Genomic DNA, 21,773 nt, shown 5'->3' with positions numbered 1-21,773 from the left:
TTTTTGAACTGATCAGAGGATACTCGCGACGACGAGTAGTCCTCTACGCGCCGTACGTTATTGGTCGATTCAGGTATTAAAGTTAACGTTTCTTATTCGCGAACTTAAAAAATTTTTACATGAAGGTTTTCGTAACACCGTTGCGTTACTTTTTGATCCCAGCTTCACTGAGGATGGCCCGGAAAAGGGTCGAAACGTTTGGGTATTTCAATAAATTGATTTAAAAGTTCCACACTGGATAATTTCCCACGGACACCTGCGGTTGGCTCGCATTGGCCCTTTCTCCCTACCTTAATAGTTGCTTTATTGAGAGCTATGCGATTTGGACTAATTATTTAGCTTTACAATTAATCGCGAGCGCGGTATCGTGCGCCACCTTCTGATAATATTGCCCGTTGCTTCAGCCTGTTATTGTGCGTCGTATTATTAACTCGACAGGGTCCATAAATCTCCTTCCGAGCTCGTGATTTACGAGGAATTTAGGATGCACGGTCAGTCAACTCTTCACAGACTCGAGTTTTGCTCGGTCGGAATTTTTGACTTGTGCGAAACTTGCGCGGTTCTTTTCGCCGTAGGGACAGCTCGTACGTCACATCTCTCGTTCGGACAACTTGTTTGCTAAATTACTGCAGACTCGTCAAAGAAACGAAGGGCGGCCGAGGGATGAAGGAGACGCCACGGAGAGACGAGCCGATACCTAATCCTCCCTTGGTTGGCCCACTCTCGGTAGGAAATCAATAGAGAGGGACTTTCGCGTCCCCCTCCCTCCCTCTTCCGCTCCCTTTCCTGCCCCGTTCCTGCCCGTCTGCCTTTCTCTCTTTAACGTTCTCGCGCTATTCCCACTTTTCTTCCCGAGTCAGGCTGCACAAAGGATCCCAGGGCGAGAGAAGGAAGGGAGGGAGACAGATAGGTGCGTTTGTCCGCTTCCACCTCGAAGGAATGACGGGGATTCCTTGGGATTCAAATCTCGGAGTCCTTGCTTTATGATTTGTCGATTATTGCCGACGCTGACGTTTGTCTGCTCAAATGATATCTTTAGGAATTCACGGGAGACGCATGGACTAGCGCTTATCCCTTTGCGAACCTTATCGGTCTACCGCGTGCGAAAGTTATCGCAGTCTTCTGGTTGAAAATGTGAAGTAAGGTCCGATTCTTCTCACAGAAATGATAAAATTGTATTGATACAAAGGCAGCCCGTCGTTGCTTTTGTGCGTCGTGACTTCAGGTTGCACGAGCACGTCCGATGATGATTCACTGGTTGCGACTGCTGGCCGTCCCGCGAGATTGCGCATAACTAAATAACGGCACGTGTTCCTAGAATTGCCGCTCACTTGCCTCATCGGGCACTTGAATATCTGCCGCCCACGTAAATTAATAATCGATGCGATCGGGGATGGTAGTAATTTGCAGTAAACTGCATAGGATAGTGACGTTGTTCTCCTGGGGGTGGGGGGGGGAGAGGGGTGGTGCGCGTGGAAAGCGCGTACGTCATCGAGCGTTGGCGCGTCGGCGTGACGTAGCGGAAGTCATGCGTCACCGCTGACGTAACGACGTCGGAAGAGGAGGAACGTCCGAAAGAGGCCATTGACGAGGACTTGTTGCACGTCCTTTTCTGCATGCGTCGCCGACAAAGCCGCGAGATTACCGCGCCGTCGCGTTGCGGGGGGTGGAATCTAATCGGATGTATGAGATCTGACGTCACGATGGAAAACTCGTTCCCGCACCTACGATTAAATTTCTCGCGCCTTGAGATAAGTATCCGACGACTACGGAGATGTATCGCCGTTTCCTTTCATTCAGCAACGGCGCTGAAAGTATAAAATCGCTATTCCGTAAAAGTAAAAACGGAAGAATGTTGCCTTTGGACCGAATGGAGTTCGAGCTTCTCGTCGCGAGAAGTTTTATTCTTTCCCCGAGTACACGGGGGGGGGGGGAATTGCTGTTGAATTAAGCAAAATGAAGCTGCTTGAATTAAACGTTAACGTCACAAACGTAAATAATTCACTCAATTGCATTCGCTATGGATTTGAATTTTAAGCATTGAACTAAATATTCAGATTATTAAGACAACAATCTGATGTTTTTCATTTATTAACACTGACGTTGTTTCAACGATTGTATTTCAATTACACTGATCTTGTTGATACATCATACTTTTTTCCGTGTCGAGCAGACTCGGGCTACTATCAGAAGCGATGGCACTTGTTAAATCATTTTCCGAAGTCGAGAAACATGCGCGGTCAGGACGGAGTCTGCGTAAGATCGCGGTGACTGATGTTTACCCGTTGCGTATCCGCTCGCATGTATATAGTACCTTTCTCTTTCCATGTGCCTCTCGGCGGTTAATAGTGGAATATAAGAACACCTGAAGATAGAAAACCACGCTGATGTGAGACATAACTATTCATGTCGAATCGCGTTTATCTAAATGCATATCGCGGTTAATTATACAAACTCGTTATGCAGACTTGGAAAAAAATTACATTGAAAAGGTGAAAATTTTTATCAACCTGATTTGCGCGAATAACGCGAAACATTGTATTGGCATCTATACGTCAATTGTGCCGTTCTCAATATAAACATTTTATATCTTGTCGATTTTCTCGTTAATACAAATTTTAATCGCCCATTTGGTCTCGCCCGTATTTATTACAGAAGCAATTTGGTCGTAACGGAATTATCGCGATATCATTACGCATGGAATTATTACGGCGAGAGATTTTTCCGGTGGCGTAGCGCCGCTGCATCAGCGAACTTTTCGCGGATCCCCGCAAAGCTTCAATTCAGCTTAACTTCACTTTGATCAAACAGCTGTATCTACGTTTAATCAAGACGATCCCGTCGCACAGACCTTGATGGGGGGGGTATTTCGATTAGGCAAATTGTGCCGGACTGTAAATTAGTAATTTTCCGCTCGATGTAAGGGCACTGTGACGACCGCCGCTGTCGTTTGCATAACCCTTTACCAGTTTCTTGCTTCACACTTTTGTTATCGCGACGCGCGGATAAGTCGCGGAGACGTTCGGTGGATTGTCTATGTTGGAACATGGGGTGAATTTTCCAAGCGGAGAACGCGGTAGTAACTAGCGGACGATAGAGAAGTACGCTGAGAAAGATTTTCGCTACCATAGCTAATCGTGGGTTGCTAAAAATATTCTGCTACCACAACTGCAGTTTAGAAATTGACAACTGCTTTCGAAATTTACATGTAAATTTCTAAAGCACAGCAAACGGTTTGCTGTCGCACCTGATACAATAAGCACAGTAGCAAAATGTTTAGCTATCGCAACTAAATATTAGCTGTCCATATTTTACAACTGAAATTTAGTTGCCGCACGCAGATTTTAGCTACGACAGCTACATTTTTCTTTCTGTGGCATACGTCGAATTGAACGATACTCGTTTGGACAATTTGCTGGTCCAATTAACATTTAGCGCTAAAACGAGAGAAACAAAGAGGAGAGACTGTGAGGCTTCCGACCTGCGGAAGATATTTTGCTGAGAAAAAAGTCTTTGAAAATGTATTTTCAAAGCCACAAGTAATGTTTATTTTAGTGAGATAAACATATGCCACAAATAAATTTTCAAAGACTTTTTTCTCAGTGTTCAAAAATTGAAAAGAGAGTACACTAAAAGAAATAAACATTATATGCAACAAATACATTTTCAAATGGCACAAATAATGTTTATTTTGGTGAGATAAACATTATATGCCACAAATAAATTTTCAAAGACTTTTTCTCAGTGCTCGAAAATCGAACAGAGAGTACACTGAAAAAGAACTTCGCTACCACAGCTAATCGTGGTTTGCTAAAAATATTCTGCTGCCGCAACTATAAATTTCTAAACCACAGCGAACGGTTTGCTGTCGCACCTGATACAACAGGCATGGCAGCAAAATGTTTAGCTATTGCAACTAAATATTAGCTGTCCATATTTTACAACTGAAATTGTAGTTGCCACGTGCAGCTTTTAGCTACGGCAGCCACATTTTTCGTTCCGTGTAAGCCTGTTTATCGTCCAAGTGTGAGACAAATTTTTTAAATATTATACGATGCACAATATTTTGGAACACGAAATAATTTTTAGCGTACGCGGGAAATCACTGTTGCATTTATAATCGGTTTCAAAGAAAGTCTTCGTCATAATAGTTAATTTTTTTTCCACGCAATTCGACCATTCAATTGCAAGCGTTCTGTTTTACGCCGGCGATTTGAAAGCGAATAATTTCAGATCTTTTATTCATCTGAAATCGATATCTAAATTATTAATCGCGCGTACAATTGCGACATTGCGACCCGGGTTTCAATTGGAGGATTGATGGAACAGCGGCTGCGATAACGACGACCCCCGACAACTAATGCAGCGATAACGACGATCGCGATAAACACAATCGTGCTCGTTATCTGCCGATGACGTTTAACATACGCCGGTTTGTGTAAATCGAACGTGTCTTACCGCATAGATTGAAACACACTTGAATTTTTCAAGGACATATTTCTTCAAGTCGATAAAGCCACATGTGTGTGTGTGTGTGCGAATAATAAATCGTGAGACCAGGAAAACAACTGCGTTACCGTACACAATCGCTGCATACGGAGTATCGGGACGTATACGCAGGTTACGCGATTTACTGGAATTATTTTTTGAAAATACACGGGACATTTTTTACGCGCGCGCGCCACGGGGAAATAATGGGGAGATATGGGGGACTTGTGCAATGTTAAATACCTCGGCGTTACTTTCTCGCGCTATTTTCTGCGCAGATCCGAGGCGTAATGCGTTCGGCGTTAATAATATCTAACGACAGCACGCCATTCGCCCGTAATTGGCTGTCGCAATTGTTTTATTGATAAAGTGTTGTAGTGCTGGTATATGAGGTCGCCATATGTCGAGATACAGAGCTAAACCGCAAAAGAGACGGCATTTCCTGTTTTCTCGTTCCTCTGCGGTGGCGAGGTGTTTCCTCAGCGCTCGCGAAAGTAGGCGCAGTTCTGCCGTTTTTATTTCACGCGAAATATATTATTGAGAGACGTAACCGGAGAAACGTAATTGATTCGTAACAATCTAATGTCGCCAAGTGCGGCTGCCACGTTGTCCGTTAAGCTAACGTATGATATTAAGATGAAAAGTTGAAGACAACGAAAATTTAACCCTCTAATTGTCGCGCAAGGTTTTTAAGATAAATTACTTTCTAAACTGAGGAGTCTTTTGTTACCGCCTGTGTCCACGGTGCTAGAACTTCCGAGTTCCGAGAAATGTACGCGATTTTTGCTTAAAATTTATACTGAAAACCCATGTGTACTTAATCGTGGGATAGCATTTCGAAGAACTTGATGAGTTTGTTGAAATTTTACCGTACATTTTACTAGTAGGATGTATGATAAAATTTCAAAAGACTCTCATAAAGTTCCTCGACACGCCGTGTTGCCTCACAATTGCATGATTTTCAAGGTAAATTTTAAGTGAAAACTCTCTCCCCGTGTATAGTCAATCAATTTGCAGCTGTTATGGCACAGCTGCAAGTTGATTGGCCACACATTTCTCGAAACTAGAACTTGGACCAAGTTTTAGCATCGGGCACACAGGCCTTCATATTCTACATGAACTCGAAGACCTAGTAAGACAAAGGAAATATGTGAAATATTTTCAACGTAAAAGAGACAAATTGATTTTTACGTTGGCGTCCCTAGACGTGACGATTGAAGGGCTAAACTTAATCGACAAGTTGCTCTAAGCGTACGAAAAAGATAAAGGATGATTCACGATGAATCAATGATTCAAAAGCTATAGTCGAGGGGAAAACCGCTGACCAGGATCTTGTACAGTGTACACCAATGTCCACTAATGCCCAGTGGGCATTACTTTATCTTATTTTATCTTTGTAATGCTCCAGCAAGGCCTAATGTCCGAACACATGCCCAAAAATTCCTAGTAATGCCGCATATCTGAACACCACAATGCCCTCAGCGGGAAACCGCCTGACCCAAATCTTGTACGCTAATGCCCAGCGGGCATTACTTGATCTTATTATCTTGTTTTATCTTATTTTAACTTTATAATTCCCCAGCTAGACCTAATGCTCAAACTAATGCCCAAAAAATGCCTAGTAATGCCCAGTACTGCCGCATATCTGCATACCACAATGCCCTCAGCGGTTTCACCCTCGATTTTAACATACTTTTTACTAGTAAAATGTATATTACAAGTATAACTACTAGTAAAAAGTATGGGAAAATTTCAAAAATCTCTCATAAAATTCTTTAGCACACACGACAACACGGCATTTCGAAGAATTTTATGAGAGTTTTTGGAAATTTTAAGCGAGGGGGAAGAAACTGATCAAAATCTTGTACACCAATGTCCACTAATAAAAATAGTGGGCATTACTTTATCTTATTATCTTATTTTATATTTATAATGCCCCAGCAAGGCCTAATGCCCAAAAAATGCCCAGTAATGCCCAGTAATGCCGCAATGCCCTCAGCGGTTTCCTCCTCGGCTACAGATTGGTGGTCAATAGTCACGTTATTCCCGATCGAGTTACCGAGTCCTTTTTACTCGCTCGCGAGTATTGGAAATGATCGGGATGCAAAATTAAAGCGCGAAAAGTCGTCCCCTCGCGCGGCCTCGTCCGCGCTTGCTGATAGACACGAAAATCGTTGTTTACCCCCGCGGCGAGTGACAGCCACGTCCACGTATCGACCTATATTCCGCCGGCGCAACCGCGGAAATTTTCTAATCTCGTTCTACTTCGCGCGACGGCAGATCGGCGCGACAAAGTTGTGCGGCTTCCTGTTATCCTTTTGTTTTTGTTTTGCTGCGCCGCAAAACGAGTCTCCGCGGCGCGTGGCGCGATCGATCCCGGCCGCTCGTTCTCTCTCTCTCTCTCTCTTTCGGACGGTCTTTCCGTCTCTCGGCGACCGGAACAACGCGATCATTGTTCGATAATGGTGTCAGTAGAAAGTTGGAAGGGCTTATGGGTGATCGAATGCCCTGACTAATTATCTAACCGGGCGTGGAGGGGGAGGGGGGTTGGGTGGACGCGATAAGCAATTTATGCGCGGGCACAGTACGGCTGATGGACCGAGTGTCCGTCGCAGGCGGCCATTATCCCTCCGCGTTTAACCCTCCCGTACTTGAATTATTCCTAAATGTCAAAGAGAATATCCAAGTGCGCCTCCCTCCCTCCCTCTCTCTCTCTCTCCGCCTTTAATAATGCACGCTATTGTCCTAATCGCTCATTAGATACACGACAATTTATCGTCCGCGATTTGTACTCCGCGACAATTAGGCACGGCTACTCGGGGGAACAATGTTCCGCCTCGATTCGGGGCCCCGCGATTATATCGCGATAATAATAGCGCGTCGCCGAGTACAGAGGATTCTCAGATCTACCGCATTTCTACCGCATTACTTTTTAATAACAGCTTCTCTCAGAATAATTCGAGACTCTAGCGGAAATAGGGGTGGGGGGGGAGAGACTGCGTCTAAAAAAAAAGGGGGGGGGAAATAATTTCTGCCGCGTCATCGCGTCATCGTCTCCTCATCCTTTCTTCGCGGTAGGTCGTACGGATTCGTCACGCGGGTCGAACGACTGGCGATACTTACTCGGCCGCGGAGCTTCTTCGAAAGTCGCGATTGAACGGCGGAAGCGAAGGTCGCCGCCGCGCGCGGCGGTGCATCGGAAGCGACGCCGCGGATTCGCGGTGCTGCTGGTGCGCGCGCGGTGTGTCGCGCGGGTGGGTAAAACAGGGCGCCCCCCGGGCCGCGCCGCGCATGTCCGCCCGCAGATGTCGCCCGCGTTGCCAGGTGCGCTCAGCCAATGGGCGAGCGCCCACGTCCCCCGTCCCGCCGCCGATTGGCGCTCCTGGTAGCGCACGGACAGTGATCGCAATATGGCTTCCGCCAGTGGCAGTGAGCGAGAGTACCTCCGTTAAAGTGACATCGAACGATGGCGAACTACTCGGGGCCGCGGGTGTCGTCGCGCGCGTTTAAACCGCCGTGCGTCCGTCTCGCCGTCGCGCGGATCCGCGCGGCCGCGTAGCTCCGTGCCGCGCGGGCGGCTCGCGGAGTGCGGCAAAACAGTCCGCTTCGTGCGCGAGACGGGAGACGTGGTGCGAGTGAGCGAGGGAGAGAGAGCGAGACGCGGGACAGGGACGGAGCGAGCGCGCGAGGAGAGGGGGACAGAACGCGACGGCGGATCTCTCTCTCTCTCTCTCTCTGTGTGTGTCGCGTTCGAATCGAGCGTGAATCTCGGCTAATTTCGCGCGCGGCAAGTGAGACAGCGGCGCCGTCGACGCTGCCCCCTGCCCTCCCCGCGCGAGCGGTATCTCGCGGACCCGCGCCGATTGTCGCGCGCGCGAATCGCGTCCGAACGAGCGGCGAGAAAAAGGGAAAAGAAAACGGAGTGAGTGAGTAAGAGAGAGAGGACACGCCGCGAGGGGGATTGCGGTCGCGCGGAGTGTCTCGAGTTCGGCACCGCGAAAGCGAGTCGGCGGCGCATCGCCGGTGGGCAGCCCGTCGTGCGTGAGTGCGCGCGCGCGCGTGTGTGTACGGGTCGCGTGCGCGCAGGTAGTAGAAGTAGGTGCACGCTCGGGCGCAGGGGACTTACGAGCGGACACATTGGAGTAGCGGCGAGAGCGGTGAATGAGCGGGAAGTTGTGCGAGCGCACGGCAAAAGAGCGAGCGAGAGAGAGTGAGACGACACACGCGGGGTGTATGACGGCGTTTCGGTGCGGCGAGGCGACGTTGCCAGAGCTTCCCCCCCGTCGCGTACTCCGCTGTTACACCACGCCACTATTATACGGCGGCACGAGGGAGAGGAGGGTGGCGGACACGAGAGCAACCGCGACGACGACGACGACGACGACGACGACGACGGCGGCGACGGCGGCGGCGGCGGCGGCGGTGTTGGTGCCGCGCGTCCGCGCGCGCGCTGGTAGTCGTGCGTGATCGCGTCGCGCCAACGAGAATCTAGACGCGCGTCGATCTCGCCCGCCCCGCGAACCTCCCGAGAGCGCCCGCGACGCGAGGATATACGCCGCGGATACCATGGAACGACGCCCGACGACGTACGTTGGCAGCGACACGTGACATGCCGAGCCACAAGCCAGCGCAAGCCATGAAGAAGCCGCCACGGTGAGTGGAGAGTGTGTCCGCCTTTTACCCGCGTCGTCTTCTCCCCCCCCCCCTCCGGTGTCTTGTCGCTCGGCCGAAGCGACGACGGCACCCGGGCCGTCCGCGACTCGTTTTTCTTTTCTTCGCCCCCGGGGTCTCCTCGATTTTTCGAGAATATTTTGCGACGGAAGAGGAAAAACAAACCGGAGAGTTCCGAGATCTCTCCGATCTCGGATCAGGTCGGGCATTTAACATCTGGTTAAATGAAGTCCTCACCCGAGACTTTTTCGCTACCTGCGCGGGGAAATTTTCACCGCGATTGTCGTCAACTGCAACCTGCGAGCGATTCGGGAGGGGGAAATGGCTCGGCCACCGTTGGCGGCGAGTCGGTTTAAAAGCTCTCGAATGACGTTTAAATTTAATACTCCGAGACTCTCGTCCGTCGTCCATTTGACGGCGGCGTTTTAAAAGTCCCAGAATGTCGGGAGTCTCTCGGGGGGGGCTCGCCTGGGGTAATTTGGGGTCGCTGATACGTCACTGCGGCCGCAGAAGCGAGTCCCCGTGGTGGTGAAGCGGCGCGATTATGGGGGATGAGTCACAGAAGATTGACGCCTTGTTTATTGATCTTGACGCAGATGCATGGCGCTTGTTACGGTATTAGTTGCTGTCGCGAGTTTATCGAGGACCGAAAGCGCTACCCGTGAATTTTTAGGGGCCGCGAAGACGATCGTCCCGACCCTTTCTCGACCGGATCGCTTTTATTATTATATTAGTGTTTTAACGGGCCCAAGGAATGAGCGGCGAGAAGGGTATACGTGGGATTTATGAGACCCGGTGACGTAAAGCGAAAGAAGAAAACAAATTTCCACGAGATAGCCCGAACGAAAAAGACGGGAGAGACGGGGGACGTTTGATGGAATTTTTTAAACAAGAATAGAGACTTGTTGTCGCCAGCGAATAATTAACCAATGTAGGAAAATGGAGGGGGAAACCGCTGAGGGCATTGTGGTGTACAGTTTTGCGGCATTACTGGGCAATTTTTGGGCATTAGTTGGGGCATTATAAAGATAAAATGAGATAAAACAAGATAAATAAGATGAAATAAGACAATAAGATAAAGTAATGCCCACTGGGCATTGGTAATAAACGACACAACTGGCAGATTAGAGAAATTTATTGCGAAATTTATGAACCTGGGCCGCCCTGCACTCTGGGCGTCTCACCAGTCACACCATTTTTTTAATTTCCTTCGGGTATTAATAATCGGGAATCTTTTTGAAGCACACACCGGCAATCTCACCACGAAGGAGAGCCGGAGGTTTATCAATTATATCGAAATCCCGAAAGTCGGCGGCTAAAGCTTAGCACGCGTTTTCCTCGGCTAATTCGGCATCGATCGACGCCCCTCGGCGATAATGCCGGGGGTGCGTGCCCGTTTTTCAATCTCTTTCGCGCGACGCGTTTCTGCAATTTAATTTTTAATTACACTTCTGTCGAAGCCGCGTTTGTTCGTAATTAACCGAGGAATGCGATTTCATCCAGTTCCTCGAAACCTTGTACTTTCGATTGTTAATTACGTGGCAAGTGCCGACGTTGTATTTTCGTGGACATAAAAAATGGTTCGCGAGTAATTCGTCTTCGCTCGTTAATTATGCAACAAATTATTGGTACCGCGGCGTCTCGAGGAAAGGCCGAAAGCGGGCGCGATTATGGGGGGGGGGGGGAGGAGAGGAGGCGAGTCGCGGAAGTTCGACGCCTTTAAGCCGCGACGGTTAACCGAGGAATTCTTAACTACCGCCGATACGATAATAATAGGACACCGTGTACGTACATTCGAGCGAATGCGGTGCGAAGAATCCGGGGCGGGCCGCGTTCTTTCGTAGGAATTCATCAACGATACGAAGAGTGATTTAACCAGGGCGCGCTTGTCGCGGTACGCACACGCGTTCCCTCGGATTGAGATAACAGATAGCCGGGGGGGGGGGGGAAAGAAAACAGCGGTAATTTTAACGCCGGAGCGGGAAGTCGCCTAACAATGAAAGCGGCGGGACTTGGAGCGAGGCTCGTACGGGATAACGGATCGCGGGTAAACGGTGTAAAACTGCGCGTCTTCGTAGAATGCAATTCTTACGTTCCTCGCTCGCGCGACAAACGGGTTACCCCGAGGTTCAGCTAGCAACACGTGACGCCGGCGACGGGCGTCCACCCCGCGAGGGGGCGGATTCGCCCCGGATAGAGACCGTGCACTGAGAAAAAAATCTGGTTGCGTTAATTAGAAATCTGGTAGATTCAACCAGATCGTCCGTTGGAAAATGAACGAATCGGAATTTCTTTAGGATTTACTAGGTGCGCAGTGAGGTTTATCAAACTGCTGGTTACGAAGCGTCCTATCGTGCTAACTAGAAATTCCCGTTTGGTTTAACCAAAGTACATTCTGTCATACGCGTCTTGCTGATACAATCAAACCGTTTTTCTTTTCAGCGTGTAATCAGAGACCGGCCATAAGAGTTCGTCAAATTTCCGCGAGTGAAAGAGAGAGAGAGGGGGGGAGGGGAGAGAAACAGGCTATCTTCATAGACGTAGTAAATATAGACTGAGGCCGGTATTCAAAGTCGATTCTTATTTCAAAATCATCTTAAGTGTTGTCTTAAGAGGCTAATACGGCTCTGTGATTGGTTGAAAACACATTAAGAGTATACTTAAGGTGATCTTAAATATAAGAACGGACTATGAATACCGGCCTGAGCGTCCCATTGAATAAGCTTGTGAAGCGAGAGAGAGAGAAGATTTAAGAAGACTTTCTCTGTCTTACACCACCGTAAAAGAAAAGAATCGTGATTCTCTTTAGTCACGGTGGTGAGACAGAGAAAGGAAGTCTTCTTAAATCTTCTGTCTCTCTCTCTTCACAAGCTTCAGCTTATTCAATGGGTCGCTCAGTCTATATTTACCATAACTATGGCTATCTCGCTCTTCTACGATCGTAGATGTTTCCCCCTCGCTCGCGGGAATTTGACGAACTCTTATGGGCCAGTCTTCCGATCGCAGGGTCCCTGGTCCCGGTGCTTTTACGGCGCGTGGCCGCAATTTTACTCCGCGACTGGTGCCGCGTAACAAAAGTTCCTAATTCGAAACACTTTAGATCGGCGCCTCGTACCAGCAGTTAGCGAAACTTGAAATCCGAGCCACTCCGCCGCCGCTCGTTCCCGGGCGAATGAATTTAATCGTGTCACGAGTTTTATTTCCGAGCCAACTTTCGACGAGGAGGAAAGCGCGCGCGCGCGCGATCACGGCGAAGTGTCGAAGAGATGAGTGCGACGTTTAGGAATTCGAGGGCCGAGCGCCCGCGCGGCGACGACGCTCCAAATACTTGCCGGTTGTCGACGACGTCGTCGGGCGTCCGAAGGAGCCTGCGTAGGTCGCTAAATTATGGAGCGTCGGGATAAAGGAGAGCCAGGGGAAATGAGGAGTGAGAAAAGAACGGCTGCTCCTCGGGTCGTATCGTCGACGCTGAATAATTCTCCGCGCCTTCAAAGGCTTTAATTCGCGATCGTTGTACTTGAAAATTTAGGTACTCGGCGGATCCGTCGTTTTTCAGGCCACTCGTCTCCCCCGCGATCTTCCCTCGCGCTCGCGTTTTTAACTGCCCCTTTTAACCCACAGAAAAACTTTTCGGATCCAGTGCTATTACACTTGAACGTATCATAAAATAGGATCGATGTAGTACACATTGTGCTGTTTCAACATTTCGTTCCACGTATTTTAATAATTTAATATTTGAGGCAATTAAAACAAGAGCAATATGTTAAATTAACACACGAATGTGTGAAACATTTAACACAAAAATTTTAACCGGCATTTTCTTTAACAAGTAAACACAAATTTTCCAACTGTGTACTCTTGTCTCAATAAGTCAATCTTTTTTAATTCGATAGAGGAGAATAAGAATTATTGATTTTATTTCGATATTGTCTTATTTGTATACCAAATGAGGTTGTGAGAAACATAAATGCGCCAAGAATAGTTTTTGTCTCGGTAACAGAAATCCTTTCCGAGGGTGTGCTTGTCGCATTATCGCAAATCGCAGTAAGGGGAAAAGTATGTGACGGTATGGAAACTTAATTAGAATTTGTCTATAAAGACGCACTCGCGCGTGTAATATGAATCGAAATATTAATTGCTTGGTCAGCGATTTGTTTACACGTGTGTATTAATTTCTTGTAAAAACCTCGACGTCTCACTTTGTGACTCAAATCTAAAAAAAACTCGTTATTTTACGCACATATTAAATTGTTTTATACAATTAAATATCATACGATTTAATATGTGTGTGTAAAATAATGACTTTTAAATTCGAGTCACAAAGTGAGACGTCGAGGTTTCTTTAAAATAATTAATACCTATTTAATACGCGCAGAGAAAAGGAATATTCTTCTTTTGAATATATGTTTAGTTTGAACGTGACAGTCTTGAAGAGGGAGAAAAACTTACTCGACTGAAGCAATTTCATATAATTCAATCGAGCAAAATATATGCTTGTTACTTAAGAATAATTTTCTTGCATGGAAAGGAAACGATATATTGGAAGAAAATAACATATTTCCGGATCGAAGATTATAATGATTAAAATGATTTTATTGTCAACATAATTGCATGTATTCTTGAAGCGACGATTATAATACTTAAATAAGACTGTAATATTGTTGGAATGTAAGATTATCAAATGCTTCTAAGAAGATTATAGATTGTTGCGTATCCACAAAACAATGAACGCGTTAGTTTGAGTATAAAAGAGTTCAACTGACACTGTTTTCTCTGTGCGTTTAAATCTTTTGCTCCTCCTGTTTTCCGGATCGATGATTATGTGATATTAATGTAATGTTTGTTTAAAACGTTAAAATTATTCGCTCCTTGGAAATCTTATAATCATCCACTTATACTTTTGCAGTCTCCTCGTTAATTAGTCTGCACTTGATCTTATTTGCTAATCTTGTCCATTTCCGACGCCTATGACATTAGCCTCTGCTCTTTCCGTACTTTTTGGCGTTACTTTTTTTTCAATATTCGCGCACGCCACTTCCTTCTCTACACCCAGTAAAAAAAGTTTTATTTAAGTGAAATAAATGGGATGCGTTGTGATCACGTTTCTTCGAATCTACTCAATTTTCATTTAATTCTACTAAACCATTTAAGGAAATAAATATGATTTCTCTTAGAAACTGCAATCTCAATCAAAATGAAACTTCGATTAAAGTAAAGAAATCATTTCTGTGAAATTAAATAAAAGTCTAGCAAGGTCAAAATTGAAAGAACATTTGTTCGATTTCGAAGAAACTTCTTCTGGTCGTAGGATTGTGCGTCCCGATTGTACAGTCGCGTGCGATAAATTGCGTGTCCTCCCGCTTCTTCCCCGTCAGAGACGCGATCGTCAAGGCTCCCAATAGCAGCGCGTAATTATAAATCTAAGCGCGGTGTCAATTACGCGTAACCAGAGGCGGCGACTTGGCGCGAGAGAGAGGCGCTAACGAGTCGACGACTGCGAATCCTTTCGCGGCCTTGAACGAGACTCTTCTCCATTTCTCGTCCCTCGACTCGCTCGTTGTTTGCACGGCGGCGCGTTATGCATTTGCCTCTGGGAGTGCCTCGTGTAAATAATGGAAACGCGTCGGCGAAGCGTTCGATCCTGCGCATTGGAAAGATGCGCCGAAACGCACGCGGTCGCGGCACAGACCGCGCCTTCTCGTGCCGCGCGACACTTGTAAGAGATACATAGAGACCCTGTAATCAGAGACTGACTATAATGCGGGGTCTACAATGAGAGTCGCAGAGTCGCAGTCGTAAGAATAATCGACTGTAATTGGTCAATTCAGTCAGACACATAAGAATTAGCCAATCATAGTCGACTATTCTTACGACTACGACTTTACGACTTCTATGTAGACGAGGCTTCAGAGTTCGCAACGATCGTAGAAGAGTGAGATAGCCTACGTTTCTCTCTCGCTCGCAGGAATTTGACGGTCTCTGGTAAGCCAGACTGATCATCGATCTCCCATTTCGCTCCGGCACGGGGTGTTGTAATTTATTTGCCAATCTCGGATCTGCTTAAAAGAAAATAATTCTTCGAAGATCTCGCGATTCCCTTCTCGAAACTTTCAGTCTCTAAAGAACGCGGTGTTTATTACGACATTGAAGCGTAATCTACAATGCGCTCTTTGCGTCCAGAAACATTCTATGGCAGGTGACGGGCTACTTGAGAACCAAGCGCTGTAGGTGGGGCGCAGAAATCAACACTTCGTTGTAGTTGGCAATATTTGTATTTAGTCTTGAACGTTTCGATACTTATTTAGGATCATCTTCCTGATATCTGCACCACCTACAGCGCTTGGTTCTCAAGTAGCCCGTTACCTGCCTTCCATAAAAATCTAGTCTCTGCAGACAATACTGTTTCCAAGTCTTTTACGACCATGTGTGACGGCATAAGTGACAAAGGAGACCCCATGGGGCTTCCGAAGGTCTGCTCACAGAACTGTCCGTCGAACTTAAACCTAGTAGAAGTTAAAATAAATTCTGGAGCACGTAAAAACTAGTAAGCTAGTATGTATTGGGTCAAATAATACTCCAACGTTTTTAATGTCCACAAACCACGGTCACGCATCAAAGACTACTGGTCTCTGGCGATTGCAGTCAAAGATATCTGCATTCCTTCCAGGGATCTGCTAGTATTACTGGAAGTCATTTCACTCTTCACGAACATCCCGAAAGAACTTGTGATTGCGGCTATTGAAAAACGTTGGAGTGACATTTCACCCAATACATTACTTAGCTTACGTACACTAATAAAGTAACTTGCCAGTTGGGTTGACTATAGGTTTCCTGTTTCACTATTCAATTGGTTTATCCGATGAAAATTTTTCTCAGTGTAGATGCGCCTTAAATATAATGCAAGTTGAGTTTATTACCATTTTAGTATTTCGGCAGTTACGTTAATAATCCTGTTGTGAGTTGTATTCGTTTATTATGTCGAAACGTCTCGTTATTGAAAGAGGAGAGTTTGCCTTTGTGTTGTCCGACCATTTCTTGTCATACTACCATCTATTGTCAGAACTATCTCGAAATTGATTGATGAAATCTTGTCTTACCCGAAAGTAGTTTTATCTGCACGACAGTCGTAGCCTTTGTACCCTTTCACTTTTCTCCCAACTTTTTTTTCCCCCTAAGCCTTTCGTAGTCCTTTCCACATTTTTTTCCCGGAAACTAATGGCGATGCAGGTCAGGGTTGGCTGAAAAAATTCAGGAGCCGGAAAAACCATGGTAAATTCCGGTTTTTACCGTCCCGGACTTCATCCAAAGGAATAGATTGGCATAAATTAGAAAAATAACTAATACTTAATTAAAATATATTTATTATATATAAATATTAGTCATTTTTATAGTCTTTATGAAAACAGATGTTTGTTTTAAATACTAAATCATAGATATTAATCACTATTTTAAAAAGGAACCAATATAATAAGTTCTCAATTAAAAAAAAAGTTTTATTGAGATTAATACATATTTTTAAAACGAGAACTTTGGAGATACTAAATTTTATATTCATTTTTAATTTATGTGGGAAACAATGCTTTCTTGCAGTGCTTTCTAAAAGTTTTCTATTCATAGGTCGTTTTTAATAGAGAAGATCAGTTTTGCCGAAGTTTTGCCAACCTTGATGCAGCTAAACTGTTTTCGGCATTTTAGATTCAAGAAGGCTGAAAAGAATTATTTGTGCGGTTATACACTTGCAGGCTAATTCTTAACTTTGACAAGGTAGGAAAAGAGGGATAGGGGAGCTGAATAAAATATGTAGAAAACGAGCACCGTTCCACGGTTGATTTTATTGCTTTTTCACCCCGTACGCCACGCAGTCCCTTGCTCGACGAACGTGTTCAAGGTCGATCTTTACGGCGCTATCGCGGAAGAGGTATCGCGGGGAGGAGCGTGCCCCGTAAAATCCGAGCGCGTTATCGCAAATTTCACGCCTCCCGTCCCGATTTAATCGTCGAACCTCCCCGTGATATTGTAAATTGGCCGATCGACAGACCCGTCGATTAACCGGTCGCTTCCCCGCGTCGTTTCCGCGACGCGGTCTTACTCTTTTCCAAGGCATAATTGCTTTCCCGCGCGATTTGCGCTACGCTTTCTTGCTCCCTCGTGCACCAGAGTTACTTTTCTCCGAAGGCAGAAGGTTTGCTACTTGCAGCTTTCGCAGCTTGCTCGGCGAAGTTTCACGCGCAAGTCCCCCCCCTCCCCCCATTATGAAACGAGTTCCTAACACGAGATAGCGGGATTTCTGTTAAACTAACGAGCGTTAGCTATTGGTTCCATCGTGCATTTATTGCCCTTGAAGTGAAATCGGTTTAGTGGAAAATTTATTGTCAGATCGTGTAATCGTCGCGAAAAAGATTTGCGATTGATTTTGGACGTTGAGAGTCTGCTGTCTCGCGTTAGAAGCCTATCTCACAATAGGGGACTCTCCTCTAACAATGAGTCTGATCGCGGAATTATCGATGAATCGTTATTTCTGCGTTCGAGACATTCCGGATAAGATTCGGCTCTTCCAATCTTCCGGTTCAGCTAATAGTTAAATCAAATACATTTGTTTTCGTTTTACCTGCAAATTGGACAAAGATAGACGTGCTTAGCTATTATGTTACCGAGAGGAAAAACCGGCCCTAAGGTCCGGTTTCACCAGCGCGCGGTTTCGCTATCTCTGACCTTAGTTGAACTCATTCTCCGTCTCCGTCTAACTGTCCCCTTAGAAAGGGACAAGGAATGAATTGAACTGGGATTTAAAGTTAAGCGACGTCGGTGAAACCGGACCTAAGGGTCCGTTTTGAAAACGTGGCGATAACGCACGGTGAAAACTGCGCGGCGCGATAGACGAGCGCATTTAACAAATCGAGGGAGAGAGAGAGAGAGAGAGAGAGAGAGAGAGAGAGGGACGTGCAACCAACTCATATACAACCATATGGCTCGGCTGTGCACTCGCACGTACGCGCGCACACGTGTAGGCACGCTCTCGCGTTTCCGGCCGATTTGTAACGCGGAATAACGTGCTCGGCCGCACGGCGCAAGGCTGCATTATACCTATCTTTGTATTTGCAAACACGCCGTCGGGACATAAACATCGGTCCCGCGCGTACGTGCGCGCGCGTATGCGCGCACGGTGCAACGGTCGCGGGAGAGAGACGTGTTAATTACGGAATGGCCGACTTATGTGCGCTACCGACGGCGTCGATACGCGCGAGGGGCATTTCAAGTCGATCGTTATTCGAGCCGCTTGAGCGCCGATTGGAGGAGACGAAGCGATATCGATTCGGGAAAATGTTAATTTATCAACGTTCGCGCGGAGACGCGAGAATAGTCTTCCGTCATCCTCATTTTTCACGAGGCGCTGCTTATTAATCGCCGATAATCAAATCGCTCGTCTACGAGAAGAGCGCGTCGCTTGAAAAATATTGCGGTATTTTTGAACGTATTTTTGCATTTTTTTTTTAATGCGAGGAGCTTCTCGACGACTTTGGGGCGCGAGACATCCTTGTCGGAGCCATCGGCGTGTCTTTTGCCGGGAGTCAAACGTTGCCGATTGCATTTATGTCCCGATGTTACTAGCATTTGTTATCTTCGGCGAAGCTTGGAGTGCCGGCCACTGCCTCGGATGATTAATATGTTTGATGGTAACACACTTATCAGATGTGTTAGACAATATCGGTAATGGTCCTATTACGAACAAGATTATAGTCTCGACGGCAATAATTATCCTAGGCTATTGGTCCGGTCGGGTGGCGAGTGCCTGCTTCCGCGGCATCGATTTACGAGATAAAACCCCACGTTCTCGAAGCGTATCTCGCTCTGGTTCCGAGAGCGAGGCGCGGCGCTCCGGATTACTTGATCGCTATTTTGAATTTCATATTAGCGCTAACAGGCGTCCGAGCGTTAGCTGTTAAAAATTTGTCGGCTCGCGCGCAGCCGGTTCTCCGAGGCCGTTTGTGTAAAACACACCGGGGTGGGGGGGGGGGGGGTAGTTTCCTCCGAGTCGGTTGAATCGTCGAAACGTCTCTTTGTCCCCGGGGCGGCTGAATTAGAGCGACTCGTTACGCGTTACGCCGCCGTTAATTATCGTTAATTGCATCGTTTTCCCCATCCCCGATCGGGGGACCGCGCTGTTTATCGGCACGACGGCGCGCCGACGAGGCGGGCGCATTGATTCGCGGTGGAAACCGACTTGATCCAGAGTGGCCTGATATTTTTTTCATGTACGCGTGCTGTGTATACCCCTTCTATCTTGCCGTGACGTTCGCTTCTCTCTTTGCCCCGATAACTCGACGATAAAGGCCGCGGCTGACAACCCATTTTGATAAAGGCCGCCCCGACTATCCGTCGGACATTGTTGTCGTCCTCCGCGTCCTCGTCGTTTGCAATTTCAGGAACTCAAAGCCGCCCGCTGCCGTCGCCGCCGTCGTCGCCGACGCCGCGCCCCGCGGCCCTCGAACCGTCGCCGCTGAGCCAACAATCGAATTACACAGCGATACTATCGAGGCAGGCTAATGGAGGAGTCGTCCTCGTGGCCGCCGCCGATCTTTTGATTAACGCGATCGGTCTTCGCTGTCGCGAAGAAATCACTTCTCGGCGATACGTCGCTCGGAGAAACGATGGCACTTGGCGAATTTCGATAGGATTACGCGGACAGGGGAGGTTTTACAAGACTGCGTTCCTTCGCTTTCGTAATTTTTCGAATTTTCGACACTTCCTACGGTCCGATACGGTTGATTAGCCCCGGAAATATTGTAACGCGGAGAGAAAGAAGTTTCGCCAACGTGCGAAATATCCGGCAATCGTTTTTTTATTCGTTTGTCGCGCGAATCCGGCCGCGTTTGCACGTGAAAAATCGTTAAGAATCCGGCGAGAACGTTATCGCGGGATCTACGGGTGATTCGCGGAAGAAAGACGACGCCGGTGGCGCGACGTGGCCGCCTTTTTGAGCGGTATTTCACCGCGGAAAGAAATTCTAGTAAAGCTGCGAAATAGAGAGCGCAAAGGGACGGTTTACGAGAGAGAGAGAGAGAGAGAGAGAGAAAGTCGTGCGCTGGCGCACATGATGCCACGAAGCTATAATGGAACTGCCTGCCGTGGTGGCCGCTACTTTATTATCGATACTTTATCATCTGATATGACAGAGGAAAATCGATACCTTTCGAATTTGTGGAACGAAAGTGCCGATACGTCGCGGATGGGAAAATCGAATTAACGTCACTGCGAGTAATTTGATCGAGAGCCCCGGCCTCTCGACATCTGGTCGCGAATCGTGTCTTTGGGAATTAGCGTTGAAGCCTATTGTACAATGGACACGAAAAGCGCAAGACGCTAAGCCGCAACGCGAGAAATTGGTCGGCGACGGTCGTTCATTCTTCTCACGTTTGACGCCGGGGACCGGTCGATTTCTTGCGTTTTGCGTTCATTGTCGAACAAACTCGACGCGAACGTCGCGTTTCGTTGACCCGGCGAACATTTCGGGGGCACCTTTTGTGTCGGCCGCTACGGCGAGAGTCGCCAAGGATTGGCGGAAACGTAAGGTGGAAGGCGCGTGTAGCTTTAGCCGGCTATTGATTCCGCGGGGGACATTACGCCACGGCAATTATGGATATTTTATTTATCTCGACCACTCGCGGCTCTCAACGACTATAGTATTTGCGAGCCGTCGTGCGTGCAGCTTTTTCTACACGCCGCCTCGTCGGGGGATTCCCGCGTCTTTCCTCCTCCTCCCCCGTCACGTTCGATGCACGTTCGACTCTCCCGGCTGTTTTTTTTTCCTTTTTATCGCGGTTATAACTCGTCTCCTTTCCCTCAATCGAACTAATGCCGATTGTCATGCGAAACTTCCGCGGAAAAAAAAGGGGGACGAGTCTCTCAGGCGCGGACGTTGGTAATATTGTAGGCGAGATTATGCGAGCGACCCCGCGGAAACGTTTCCGACGCGGCAGTCGAGCCGTTTGCGTGCCGAATTATCTGATATCCCCCTCGATATTGTCGGGAATCGATTGTTACTACATTTTACATGACACTTAATTTTCTCCGATATCTTTAATCTTGGTCCGACGAAGGGATATTCGGAAAAATTAAAAATAAACGTACAATATGTATATATTTCTTTATACAATAGGTAATTTATTTAATTAAATTGTTTGGCTTATCGAAATTTTATTCGTAAAAGCGACAGAGCTTTTCTTTCTTACGAGAAGATTGAATTCGTGTTGATGAAAAATTTTTTTATAATTTTACGGAGGGAATTTTCTCTTAAAATTTATCCTGAACATCGCGAAATCGCGAGACGGCACGGTATTTTGAAGAATTTTATGAGAGTCTTTGGAAATTTACCATACATTTCACTATTAAAACGTATAGTAAAATTTTAGGAAACTCTCAGAAAGTTGTTCAAAATGCCAGGTTGTCCCACGATTACGCGATTTTCAGGATAAATTTTAAGAGAAAATTCTCTCCACATGCATGTACACACATTTTGTTTATTTTTCAACCGAGGGGGAAACCGCTGAGGGCATTGTGGTGTACAGATTTGCGGCATTACTGGGCATTACTAGGGCATTTATTGAGCATTAGTT

The 21,773-nt window shown here is 46.9% G+C and overlaps 1 protein-coding gene across 3 annotated transcripts in view; it reads left to right on the top strand.

Annotated features, from left to right (window-relative positions):
* The window catches only part of LOC105568726 (AF4/FMR2 family member 4), a 254,235-nt gene that overhangs the window by 47,928 nt on the left and 184,534 nt on the right, over positions 1–21,773 (top strand). Inside the window, exon 1 of one of the 3 annotated variants that reach the window (XM_012024594.1) lies at positions 9,018–9,141. The exons of the other annotated variants lie outside the window; for them this stretch is intronic. Within the exon in view, the coding sequence (XP_011879984.1) occupies positions 9,098–9,141 (44 nt within the window). The 5' untranslated portion in view covers positions 9,018–9,097. Of the gene's footprint in view, positions 1–9,017; positions 9,142–21,773 lie in introns of those variants that run through there. 3 annotated transcript variants of the gene reach the window in all.

The sequence above is a fragment of the Vollenhovia emeryi genome, unplaced genomic scaffold (genome assembly GCF_000949405.1).
Source record: "Vollenhovia emeryi isolate VEMERY1.0 unplaced genomic scaffold, V.emery_V1.0 DF939127.1, whole genome shotgun sequence".
NCBI classification, from domain to species: Eukaryota; Metazoa; Arthropoda; class Insecta; order Hymenoptera; family Formicidae; genus Vollenhovia; species Vollenhovia emeryi.
This window is presented reverse-complemented; position numbering and strand designations above follow the sequence as displayed.